Source organism: Oncorhynchus keta, chromosome 10, assembly GCF_023373465.1.
Source record: "Oncorhynchus keta strain PuntledgeMale-10-30-2019 chromosome 10, Oket_V2, whole genome shotgun sequence".
NCBI classification, from domain to species: Eukaryota; Metazoa; Chordata; class Actinopteri; order Salmoniformes; family Salmonidae; genus Oncorhynchus; species Oncorhynchus keta.
Window position 1 is genome coordinate 62,193,854 of NC_068430.1, and position 12,313 is coordinate 62,206,166.

At 42.1% G+C, this 12,313-nt stretch overlaps 1 protein-coding gene across 1 annotated transcript in view; it reads right to left on the bottom strand.

The window, feature by feature from the left end:
- The window catches only part of LOC118389145 (nidogen-1-like), a 57,686-nt gene that overhangs the window by 7,931 nt on the left and 37,442 nt on the right, over positions 1-12,313 (bottom strand). The window contains exons 12-13 of the mRNA XM_035778936.2: positions 4,563-4,691; positions 1,926-2,162 (exon numbers count right to left, since the gene is read on the bottom strand). Of these exons, the coding sequence (XP_035634829.1) occupies positions 1,926-2,162; positions 4,563-4,691 (366 nt within the window). The remainder of the gene's footprint in view (positions 1-1,925; positions 2,163-4,562; positions 4,692-12,313) is intronic.

Sequence of the window (12,313 nt, forward strand, 5' to 3'; positions counted from 1 at the left end):
TGGGTTCCTACTGTATGTTTATTCAACTAGTATGTGCCCAGTGGGTTCCTACTGTATGTTAATTCAACTAGTATGTGCCCAGTGGATTCCTACTGTATGTTAATTCAACTAGTATGTGCCCAGTGGGTTCCTACTGTATGTTAATTCAACTAGTATGTGCCCAGTGGGTTCCTACTGTATGTTTATTCAACTAGTATGTGCCCAGTGGGTTCCTACTGTATGTTAATTCAACTAGTATGTGCCCAGTGGGTTCCTACTGTATGTTAATTCAACTAGTATGTGCCCAGTGGGTTCCTACTGTATGTTTATTCAACTAGTATGTGCCCAGTGGGTTCCTACTGTATGTTAATTCAACTAGTATGTGCCCAGTGGGTTCCTACTGTATGTTTATTCAACTAGTATGTGCCCAGTGGGTTCCTACTGTATGTTTATTCAACTAGTATGTGCCCAGTGGGTTCCTACTGTATGTTTATTCAACTAGTATGTGCCCAGTGGGTTCCTACTGTATGTTAATTCAACTAGTATGTGCCCAGTGGATTCCTACTGTATGTTAATTCAACTAGTATGTGCCCAGTGGGTTCCTACTGTATGTTAATTCAACTAGTATGTGCCCAGTGGGTTCCTACTGTATGTTTATTCAACTAGTATGTGCCCAGTGGGTTCCTACTGTATGTTAATTCAACTAGTATGTGCCCAGTGGGTTCCTACTGTATGTTAATTCAACTAGTATGTGCCCAGTGGGTTCCTACTGTATGTTAATTCAACTAGTATGTGCCCAGTGGGTTCCTACTGTATGTTTATTCAACTAGTATGTGCCCAGTGGGTTCCTACTGTATGTTTATTCAACTAGTATGTGCCCAGTGGGTTCCTACTGTATGTTTATTCAACTAGTATGTGCCCAGTGGGTTCCTACTGTATGTTAATTCAACTAGTATGTGCCCAGTGGGTTCCTACTGTATGTTAATTCAACTAGTATGTGCCCAGTGGGTTCCTACTGTATGTTAATTCAACTAGTATGTGCCCAGTGGGTTCCTACTGTATGTTAATTCAACTAGTATGTGCCCAGTGGGTTCCTACTGTATGTTAATTCAACTAGTATGTGCCCAGTGGGTTCCTACTGTATGTTAATTCAACTAGTATGTGCCCAGTGGGTTCCTACTGTATGTTAATTCAACTAGTATGTGCCCAGTGGGTTCCTACTGTATGTTAATTCAACTAGTATGTGCCCAGTGGGTTCCTACTGTATGTTAATTCAACTAGTATGTGCCCAGTGGGTTCCTACTGTATGTTAATTCAACTAGTATGTGCCCAGTGGGTTCCTACTGTATGTTTATTCAACTAGTATGTGCCCAGTGGGTTCCTACTGTATGTTTATTCAACTAGTATGTGCCCAGTGGATTCCTACTGTATGTTTATTCAACTAGTATGTGCCCAGTGGGTTCCTACTGTATGTTAATTCAACTAGTATGTGCCCAGTGGGTTCCTACTGTATGTTAATTCAACTAGTATGTGCCCAGTGGGTTCCTACTGTATGTTAATTCAACTAGTATGTGCCCAGTGGGTTCCTACTGTATGTTAATTCAACTAGTATGTGCCCAGTGGGTTCCTACTGTATGTTAATTCAACTAGTATGTGCCCAGTGGGTTCCTACTGTATGTTAATTCAACTAGTATGTGCCCAGTGGGTTCCTACTGTATGTTAATTCAACTAGTATGTGCCCAGTGGGTTCCTACTGTATGTTTATTCAACCAGTATGTGCCCAGTGGGTTCCTACTGTATGTTTATTCAGCAAACGGGTACAAATGTTGAGTGTAATGGAATAGACATGAGTGCTATGAATGGATGAATATGTTGAACATGAATATTAAGGTAAAAGCCAAGGATGACCAAATCGGCCCCAACCACCTTTTGAGGCAGTCACTCACACAAAGGTCTTTGGCCGGGGCCAGTTCTAGTGTTGGGGACCTCCTGACCATTGCCGTCCACACACCAGCACTGCCCAATGCTACCGTGGCACTGGGTGGGCTCGTAGGCACCATGCTGGTCGCAGGTAGGAACGTACTGACTGACGGCGGGGCGTGGGCGGAAGAAGGAAAACGAGCCTGTGTCGGAAGAGACCTGGATGCTTTCTCTGTCTCGCTCGCACTGCGTCTTCTCAAGCTCTGGAATGAAACAGAAAGATGACATGAGAGAAGTAATAAAAGAAATAGAGGAAATGAAGAAAATAAAAATGATCCTACATGTCTTTTAGAAAGGTTTTTAAAGAAATTGCTTTCTTTTTAAAGCGCTGTATAGCTTTGGTTTAAATATAATTGCCTTACAGTACTACCTGGCACATGGCAGTTCAAAACTACTACTAATATGGAAACCATGGAATAAGGAGAGAGCCGATGAGCAGATGATGCAATGTAGAATATTTTTGCAGTCCTGTAAATCTGACATAGGGGACACGGTGACATCTGGAATACAGTGTCTCATCCCCAGGGTATCTGTCTGGTTAACCACAGACTAGTCATAACAATCTCAAACAGCCAGGAACATACAATCTGCGCTATGCACAACGTCTGGCCGCAACAATCAACAAAAGCCACCACATAAAGACAACTAGTCACAACGATGGAAACAGTTAACAGTTTTTGTCAGACGGTCGTCAACCGTCGAGACGAGCGGAAGACAACCAGGTCAACTCTCACAGGGTCCAGACACTACAGTGTGTACTACAAGTATAAGTTCATACAAAGGAGGACAAAATTAATCCCCTTTGCAGAAGGCTTGTACAAAATATGACAAAGCTGGAGGCAGAGGAGAAGGAGGTATAATTAGCGTGGTGGAGTACATACATGCAGTTGACACCTGGATTGGACTTGAACAAAGAGGTAACATCTGAGAAAGATGCCAACTCACAAACAGCCAAGGCCAGCCTATAGAAAAATAATGGAACACTTGAATACACATACCCTATATTCCCAGATATACAGTGGTGAGTTGAATCAAAGAGAAAATGGACGTCAATAGGTGCAGTTGTTGTTGTTTATTAAATGTTTAAATTCCTGTTTGTAACTCCAGGGCATCTTTACTTTTTATGTTCAACTAAATTGGACTATTGGCCCTGGCCAAAAGTATTGCACTATATAGGCCATTAGGGACGCAGCTCAGGAGTCTGTATTCAGGAGTGTGGGACCATTGGCTCTATTCCAGCACATCCTTGTGACATGTTCCAGGCCTTTGGCCCTATTTGTATGGAGAATGAGCAGCTATGTTGGTCTTTCCTAACGGGGATCGTATGTTATGTATCAACACCAACCTCCCTTTCCATTCCTTTATCCTCCCTACATAACATCTGTGTGTTGTTATACCCATCCCCGCACAGGAAGGATGCACAGTGTCAAATGTCAACCTTTAAATGTCATTCAGGGGGAGGGAAGAGGGGGACATGTGGTCAAGGCACACCAGAAACCAACAGACACTCAGTTCAGAGTGAGTTTCAGAACCCCGAAGCACACGCACACACACCCTTCATCCATCCTCCCTCCACCTAACAGTTCCATATTTTAGCAGTCTCATATAGTCTTATATCAGTCTTGTTGAAGTACACACTGTTCTGGCCTTCGCCTCAATCCACGTTCTGCCATGCTGGGAGCGTGCCAGGCGATGACGCAACACTGATAGACTTGTTTAACTTAGCGAACAGACCTCCGTTAATAAAATGCACTGTATATACTGTTTAGTCCACTATGGCTTGTGTGGACTTTCAATATAAACAGTTTGTCTCTGGTATATTATGCTTTCCTTTGATAACAAATCTGTCTTGCTCCCCCCCCCCTCTCCCCCCTCCCCCCTCCCTCTAAACCAAACTATACTGTTAGGAGCTTCACATGTTCCAGCTGTTGGCACTAAGACAGAAAAGTAAAACTACGCAAATCCTAATGTTTTGAGGGGAAGAAGATGTCTGATGAGAGCTCGAGCTATACCCATGCAATGTACACTATTTAGATACTTCCGGACATAGCCATACAATTTAGAGGTTCCTTCTGAATGCATGTCTCTTGACTTCCCTTGCACATTTTGGACTATACTGCCTCTGGCTGCTGTTTAACTTATAAGTATCAGTAGCCTTGTCTGAGACAAAATGGCCCATAGGGTAGGAGCCTATATCCTGTTTCTGCAGCATGAGGCAGCTTAGTATACACCCCCTGTCCATTTCCTTAAATGGCCAATCTGCACATCAATAATAATGTATCGCTTTAAAACATGGTTAAAACTATAATTTTGATGTCATGGATGGTCAGTTCTTGCATCCATTGCTCCATCTATACACTTGAGAATGGTTACATTTCTCCAGCCCCATCCTGTAGCTATTTACCAAAGCACTGGCCGGGTGACAACTTTGTTAGTGTTTGAACTGCAGATTCACCCATGTTTAGAGTCATTGGTATGACTTGACCGGGGATCAAACTTCTGTTTGGTTCCAAATGACCATGACCCTGAGAAGAACTCCTCTCACACAACTTGGGGTTTGAAAATGGGATTTATTTACACCAAAAAGCACAGCGGTTACCTACCTGGGGAGCCAGGGGCACACTGGAAGCCATCGCCATGGAAACCAGGGCGGCACTGACAGGTGAAGGAGCCCTGAGCGTTATAACAGGCGGCGTCCTGGTGACAGCGACCTTGCTCGCACTCGTCAATGTCTGTGTGTGAGGAACAACAGTCAATGAGAAACAATAAGGACACAGATGCTAAATTCAACTGAAAATAAGGTTTCAAAATATTGTAATATACAGCTGAAATATACACAGTCAATTGGAATGTGAATATTTAATCCTGCTATGGAAATACAAAAAGTATTGGTATTGCACTACTATATAAAGTATCTAAATGTGAAACATACATTCATGGCATGTCACATACTGTGTTATGTAATGGTGTTAGATGGGGAAAGAAACATAATTCTTTAGAAAAGTACAGTCAATAAAACATTGTATCTGCATAACTAAAGTACTTTGTACACGTGTTGAAGCTTAGCATTCGATAAGGTCAGGGATACCATTCTTTGGATGCAACACACCCAGCTCACTACCTCAACCTCTAAAGTCTACTCTAAGGTCAACAAATGAAAAAGGAGTTCTACAAATCCACAAATTCCACAAGGACATATGGAAATTCCTACTGCTTTCGTTTGGTGGTGGGCCATGTTGCATTGGACGAGGGACAATAAGAAATACAGGGATGGATGGATGAATAAAACGCATGATCAATGGGCTCCCCAGCTGTAGGGCCGTGTTGTTTGCATTTCCTGTCCAGGTGGACACATTTCCTCTCGCAGGGGCCTCAGTGTGGGTGTATTACAACGAGAAGGACTCAGAGGGTCCAATGTAGAGAGACCCAGTGGAGAGTTTAGAGAGAAGACATGGACTGTTTTTTTTAAAGATGAAGGGTTTGTGTGTTTCTGTGGTGTCTGGGGGATCCAAGAAAAGCAAAAGACAACTTTATTTTGCATGATGGACAGTAGCGTATACTATTCTAATATGGCCTAGTGACTAGACAAGGGCTACAAATGCAAGTCGAGACACATCTGCAGTAACTCATGGAGGTAGGGTCACACTCGGACAATCAGAGAGGGGGCATATTATTGTGGACCTCGTGGTACAAATAATCAAAGGTCTGACTGCACAGAGATGCTTGGGGAAATGGTCACAATTGGAGACCAGCGAGTGTGTGTTTTCAGGGGAAGGGGGTATATCTGATCTCCATCACCTAGGACTTGACCAAGTTAATCAAATCTCCTGATTTTTGCTCAATTTTGCATGCCTGTTCTGTCGGTGGCACTGTGTGCTCTTTTCGAAGGATGGCTCCCGGTCTTTCGGGGTCCCTGGGATCCGGGGTGACGGGGGTGGTCTGCCGGTCACTGGGATGACAACCCATCTTGGGACAGGGAGGGGGTTTTATTGGGTGGAATAGTGGGGAACAATTGGAGGTTTACTTAGAAGCAATGCAAATATCATGGTATAGCTATGGACACTCAATCATTATGGTACTTTTTAATGGTGAGTTTACACACATACAGTGCCTTGCGAAAGTATTCGGCCCCCTTGAACTTTGCGACCTTTTGCCACATTTCAGGCTTCAAACATAAAGATATAAAACTGTATTTTTTTGTGAAGAATCAACAACAAGTGGGACACAATCATGAAGTGGAACGACATTTATTGGATATTTCAAACTTTTTTAACAAATCAAAAACGGAAAAATTGGGCGTGCAAAATTATTCGGGCCCCTTAAGTTAATACTTTGTAGCGCTACCTTTTGCTGCGATAACAGCTGTAAGTCACTTGGGGTATGTCTCTATCAGTTTTGCACATCGAGAGACTCAATTTTTTTCCCATTCCTCCTTGCAAAACAGCTCGAGCTCAGTGAGGTTGGATGGAGAGCATTTGTGAACAGCAGTTTTCAGTTCTTTCCACAGATTCTCGATTGGATTCAGGTCTGGACTTTGACTTGGCCATTTAACACCTGGATATGTTTATTTTTGAACCATTCCATTGTAGATTTTGCTTTATGTTTTGGATCATTGTCTTGTTGGAAGACAAATCTCCGTCCCAGTCTCAGGTCTTTTCAGACTCCATCAGGTTTTCTTCCAGAATGGTCCTGTATTTGGCTCCATCCATCTTCCCATCAATTTTAACCATCTTCCCTGTCCCTGCTGAAGAAAAGCAGGCCCGAACCATGATGCTGCCACCGCCATGTTTGACAGTGGGGATGATGTGTTCAGGGTGATGAGCTGTGTTGCTTTTACGCCAAACATAACGTTTTGCATTGTTGCCAAAAAGTTAAATTTTGGGTTCATCTGACCAGAGCACCTTCTTCCACATGTTTGGTGTGTCTCCCAGGTGGCTTGTGGCAAACTTTAAACAACACTTTTTATGGATATCTTTAAGAAATGGCTTTCTTCTTGCCACTCTTCCATAAAGGCCAGATTTGTGCAATTTACGACTGATTGTTGTCCTATGGACAGAGTCTCCCACCTCAGCTGTAGATCTCTGCAGTTCATCCAGCGTGATCATGGGCCTCTTGGCTGCATCTCTGATCAGTCTTCTCCTTGTATGAGCTGAAAGTTTAGAGGGACGGCCAGGTCTTGGTAGATTTGCAGTGGTCTGATACTCCTTCCATTTCAATATTATCGCTTGCACAGTGCTCCTTGGGATGTTTAAAGCTTGGGAAATCTTTTTGTATCCAAATCCGGCTTTAAACTTCTTCACAACAGTATATCGGACCTGCCTGGTGTGTTCCTTGTTCTTCATGATGCTCTCTGCGCTTTTAACAGACCTCTGAGACTATCACAGTACAGGTGCATTTATACGGAGACTTGATTACACACAGGTGGATTGTATTTATCATCATTAGTCATTTAGGTCAACATTGGATCATTCAGAGATCCTCACTGAACTTCTGGAGAGAGTTTGCTGCACTGAAAGTAAAGGGGATGAATAATTTTGCACGCCCAATTTTTCAGTTTTTGATTTGTTAAAAAAGTTTGAAATATCCAATAAATGTCGTTCCACTTCATGATTGTGTCCCACTTGTTGTTGATTCTTAAAAAAAAAATACAGTTTTCTATCTTTATGTTTGAAGCCTGAAATGTGGCAAAAGGTCGCAAATTCAAGGGGGCCGAATACTTTCGCAAGGCACTGTATATTATGATAAATAAACTAAATGATATATTATTTTATGATAAATTTAAAAAATGTCCTCTCACTGTCAACTGTGTTTATTTTCAGCAAACTTAACATGTGTAAATATTTGTATGAACATAAGATTCAACAAACTGAGAGACAAACTGAACAAGCTCCCCAGACATGTTGAATAATGTGTCCCTGAACAAAGGGGGGTCAAAATCAAAAGTAACAGTCAGTATCTGGAGTGGCCACCAGCTGCATTAAGTACAGCAGTGCATCTCCTCCTCATAGACTGCACCAGATTTGCCTGTCCTTGCTTTGAGATGTTACCCCACTCTTCCACCAAGGGACCTGAAAGTTCCAGGACATTTCTGGGGGGTAATGGCCCTAGCCCTCACCCTCCGATCCAACAGGTCCCAGGCGTGCTCAATGGGATTGAGATCCGGGCTCTTCGCTGGTCATGGCAGAACACTGACATTTCTGTCTTGCAGAAAATCATGCACAGAATGAGCAGGATGGCTGGTGGCAATGTCATGCTGGAGGGTCATGTCAGGATGAGCCTGCAGGAAGGGTACCACATGAGGGAGGAGGATGTCTTCGCTGTAACGCACAGCGTTGAGAATGCCTGCAATGACAACAAGCTCAGTCCGATGATGCTGTGACACACCACCCCAGACCATGATAGACCCTCACCTCGATAAACGCAAATCCGACCATCATCAGTGGTGAGACAAAACCGTGACTCATCAGTGAAGAGCACTTTTTGACAGTCCTATCTGGTCCAACGACTTTTTCCACATTTTGTCACGTTACAGTCTGCCTTACAACAGGCTTACAAGCCCTCAGTCCAGCCTCTCTCAACCTGTTGCGGACAGTCTGAGCACTGATGGAGGGATTGTGCGTTCCTGGTGTAACTTGGGCAGTTGTTGTTGCCATCCTGTACTTGTCCTGCAGGTGTGATGTTTGGATGTACCGATCCTGTGCAGTTGTTGTTACACTTGGTCTGCCACTGCGAGGACGATCAGTTGTCTCTCCTGTCTCCCTGTAGCGCTGTCTTAGGCGTCTCACAGTATGGACATTGCAATTTATTGCCCTGGCCACATCTGCAGTCCTCATGCCTCCTTGCAGCATGTCTAATGCACATTCACACAGATGAGCAGAGACCCTGGGCATCTTTCTTTTGGTGTTTTTCAGAGTCAGTAGAAAGGCCTCTTTAGTGTCCTAAGTTTTCATAACTGCGACCTTAATTGCCTACCGTCTGTAAGCTGTTAGTTTCTTAACGACCGTTCCACAGGTGCATGTACATTAATTGTTTGTGGTTCATTGAACAAGCATGGGAAACAGTGTTTAAACTCTTTACAATGAAGATCTGTGAAGTTACTTGGATTTTTACGAATTATCTTTGAAAGACAGGGTCCTGAAAAGGGGACGTTTCTTTTTTTGCTGAGTTTAGATTTGAAACTTGTATCTCATTATGGTAAATTGTGAAATAAGAATTGCCAGTTATAATGGTAATGGTGTAACAGATAATAATAAGAAATAATCAGAAGGAATATAATATCTAGTGTTTACAGGAAACTCATTCAATTTCAGATGAAGTTGTGTGGAAAAAGGACTGGGGCGGCAAAATATATTTCACCCATGGGCAAAGAAATTTAAAAGGGTGATGATATTAATTAACAGTCATTTTGATCCGAATGTGCAAATTGTTCAAACAGATCCTCTAGGTACATGGATGATTTAAAATATGTTATTGAACCATAAACAGATATAGCTCATTAACTCCAAACAATGATGATCCACGCTTCTTTGAAAATATATATAATAATTGATCAACCCTACAAGCAATACAAGACTATTATGGTGGGAGATTATAATAAGGTTTTAAATACCTCTAAAGACAGTAAAAGAAATCACACTTCAAACTATCACCCTTAAGGAAATCAAGAATGTCATGGATATATTGGAACTATTGGATATATGGAGGAGTAAAAATTCTGACCGAGTGAGATATACATGGCGGAGGCTCAATCAAGCCAGTCGTCTTGACTACTTTCTTATGTCATTCTCTCTGGCACCAAAAGTTTTAAAAGTGCTTATAGGGGACAGAATGCGGTTAGACCATCAAATAATTGGCATTTATATTACTCTTACAGAATTTACACTCAAAAGTACTCAAAAGCAATTTCAAAAGCAATTTCAGTCAAAAGAGTCCATATTAACAAAGGAAATGGAAGGACTAAAAGAACAGATAGATAGCAATAAAAACTTAACCATAGAGGCTCAGAATAAGTTAGAAGAAAAGCTAAAAGTAATGGAGGAACTTGTTCAAGAAAGATTGTGTGTAATATATTATAAAAAATGAAGCGAACTGGATGGAATATGGAGAAAATTGCACCAAATAATTTTAATCTTCAACATGCTGCCAAAAATTATTTACTGAAACTTGTCACAAATGACAGTCACCCATGATTCACCAAACTATATTTTGAAAGAGGAAATAAAGTACTTTAAGCATATTTTTGTCTCAGTCTCCTTCATATCCACTAACCAAATTCACCTGTATGGATTTATTTTCTATTAATAAAGTAAAATAAACAGTTGTACAGAAATACTCATGTGAAGGCTAAATTACAGAGGGAAAACTTCTTGATGCAATTCAAGTGTTTAGGTCTGGGAAAACTCCAGGGCTGGATGGCATAACAGTGGAGGTACACCAAACATGTTTTTTATATACTGTACATAGAGGACCTTTATTAGCCAGATTCAAAACTTAGAATTTTTCCATTTTAATTATTGTACAGTATTCTTGAAACCAATAGAATGTTATATACAGTTGAAGTCGGAAGTTCACATACACTTAGGTTGGAGTCATTAAAACTCGTTTTTCAACCACTCCACAAATTTCTTGTTAACAACCTATAATTTTGGCAAGTCGGTTAGGACATCTACTTTGTGCATGACACAAGTAATGTGGGAATGTGATGAAAGAAATAAAAGCTTAAATAAATCCTTCTCTCAACCTTTATGACATTTCACATTCTTCAAATAAAGTGGTGATCCTAACTGAGTAAAGGGTCTGAATTGTTATGTACATTTGATATTTTAGTTTTTTAGTTTTTACAAATTTGTAAACATTTCTAAAAACCGGTTTCACTTTGTCATCAGATTGATGAGGGAAATATCTATTCACTCCATTTAAGAATAAGGCTGTAAAGTAATAATGTGGAAAAAGTAAAGGGGTCGGTATACTTTCTAAATGCACTGTATGGACAGTACCAAAATAAATGATCTAATGACTGTCTCTTCCCAGCAAAATCTGCAGAGCTGGGAAGGTTGAATATGGGAAGGTTGAAGCCGGAAGTTTGCATACACCTTAGGCAAATACATTTAAACTCAGTTTTTCACAATTCCTGACATTTAATCCCAGTAATAATTCCCTGTCTTAGGTCAGTACTGTGCTGAAGCACCTTGTGCTGATTACAGCCTCGAGTCTTCCTGGGTACGAAGCTACAAGCTTGGCACACTTGTATTTGGCGGGTTTCTCCCATTCATCTCTGCAAATCCTCTCAAGCTCTCAAGGCTGGATGGGGAGTGTTGCTGCACAGCTATTTTCAGGTCTCTCCAAAGATGTTTGATCGGGTTCAAGTCCGGGCTCTGGCTGGGCCACTCAAGGACAGTCTCCCAGTCCCTGCCCCTGAAAAACATCTTTCCCTCGATCCTGACTAGTCTCCCAGTCCCCCCCTGAAAAACATCCCCACAGCATGACTCTGCCACCACCAAGCTTCACCGTAGGGATGTTGCCAGGTGTCCTCCAGACGTGACGCTTGACATTCAGGCCAAATAGTTCAATCTTGGTTTCATCAGACCAGAGAATCTTGTTTCTGAGAGTCTTTAGGTGCCTTTTGTAAAGTTCCAAGCAGGCTGTCATGTGTCTTTTACGGAGGAGTGGCTTCCATCTGGCCACTCTACCATAAAGGCCTGATTGGTGGAGTGCTGCAGAGATGGTTGTCCTTCTGGAAGATTCTCCCATCTCCACAGAGGAATTCCGGAGCCCTGTCAGCGTGACCATCGGGTTCTTGGTCACCTCCCTGACCAAGGCCCTTCTCCCCTGATTGCTCAGTTTGGCCGGAGGGCCAGCTCTTGGAAGAGTCTTGGTGGTTCCAAACTTCTTCCATTTAAGGATGATGGAGGTCACTGTGTCCTTGGGGACCTTCAATACTGCAGGAATGTTTTTGGTACCATTCTCTAGATCTGTGCATTGACACAATCCTGTCTCGGAGCTCTACAGACAATTCCTTCAACCTCATGGCTTGGTTTTTGATCTGACATGCACTAACAATTGTGGGACCTTACATAGACAGGTGTGTGCTTTTCTAAATCATGTCCAATCAATTGAATTTATCACAGGTAAACTCCAAACAAGTTGTAGAAACATCTCAAGGATGAAAACAGGGTAGACCTGAGCTTAATACCAAGAATACCAAGAGTGTGCAAAGCTGTCATCAAGGCAATGTCACACCCTGATCTGTTTCACCTGTCTTTGTGATTGTCTCTACCCCCCTCCAGGTGTTGCCCATCTTACCCATTATCGCCTGTGTATTTATACAGGTGTTCTCGGTTCGTCTGTTGCCAGT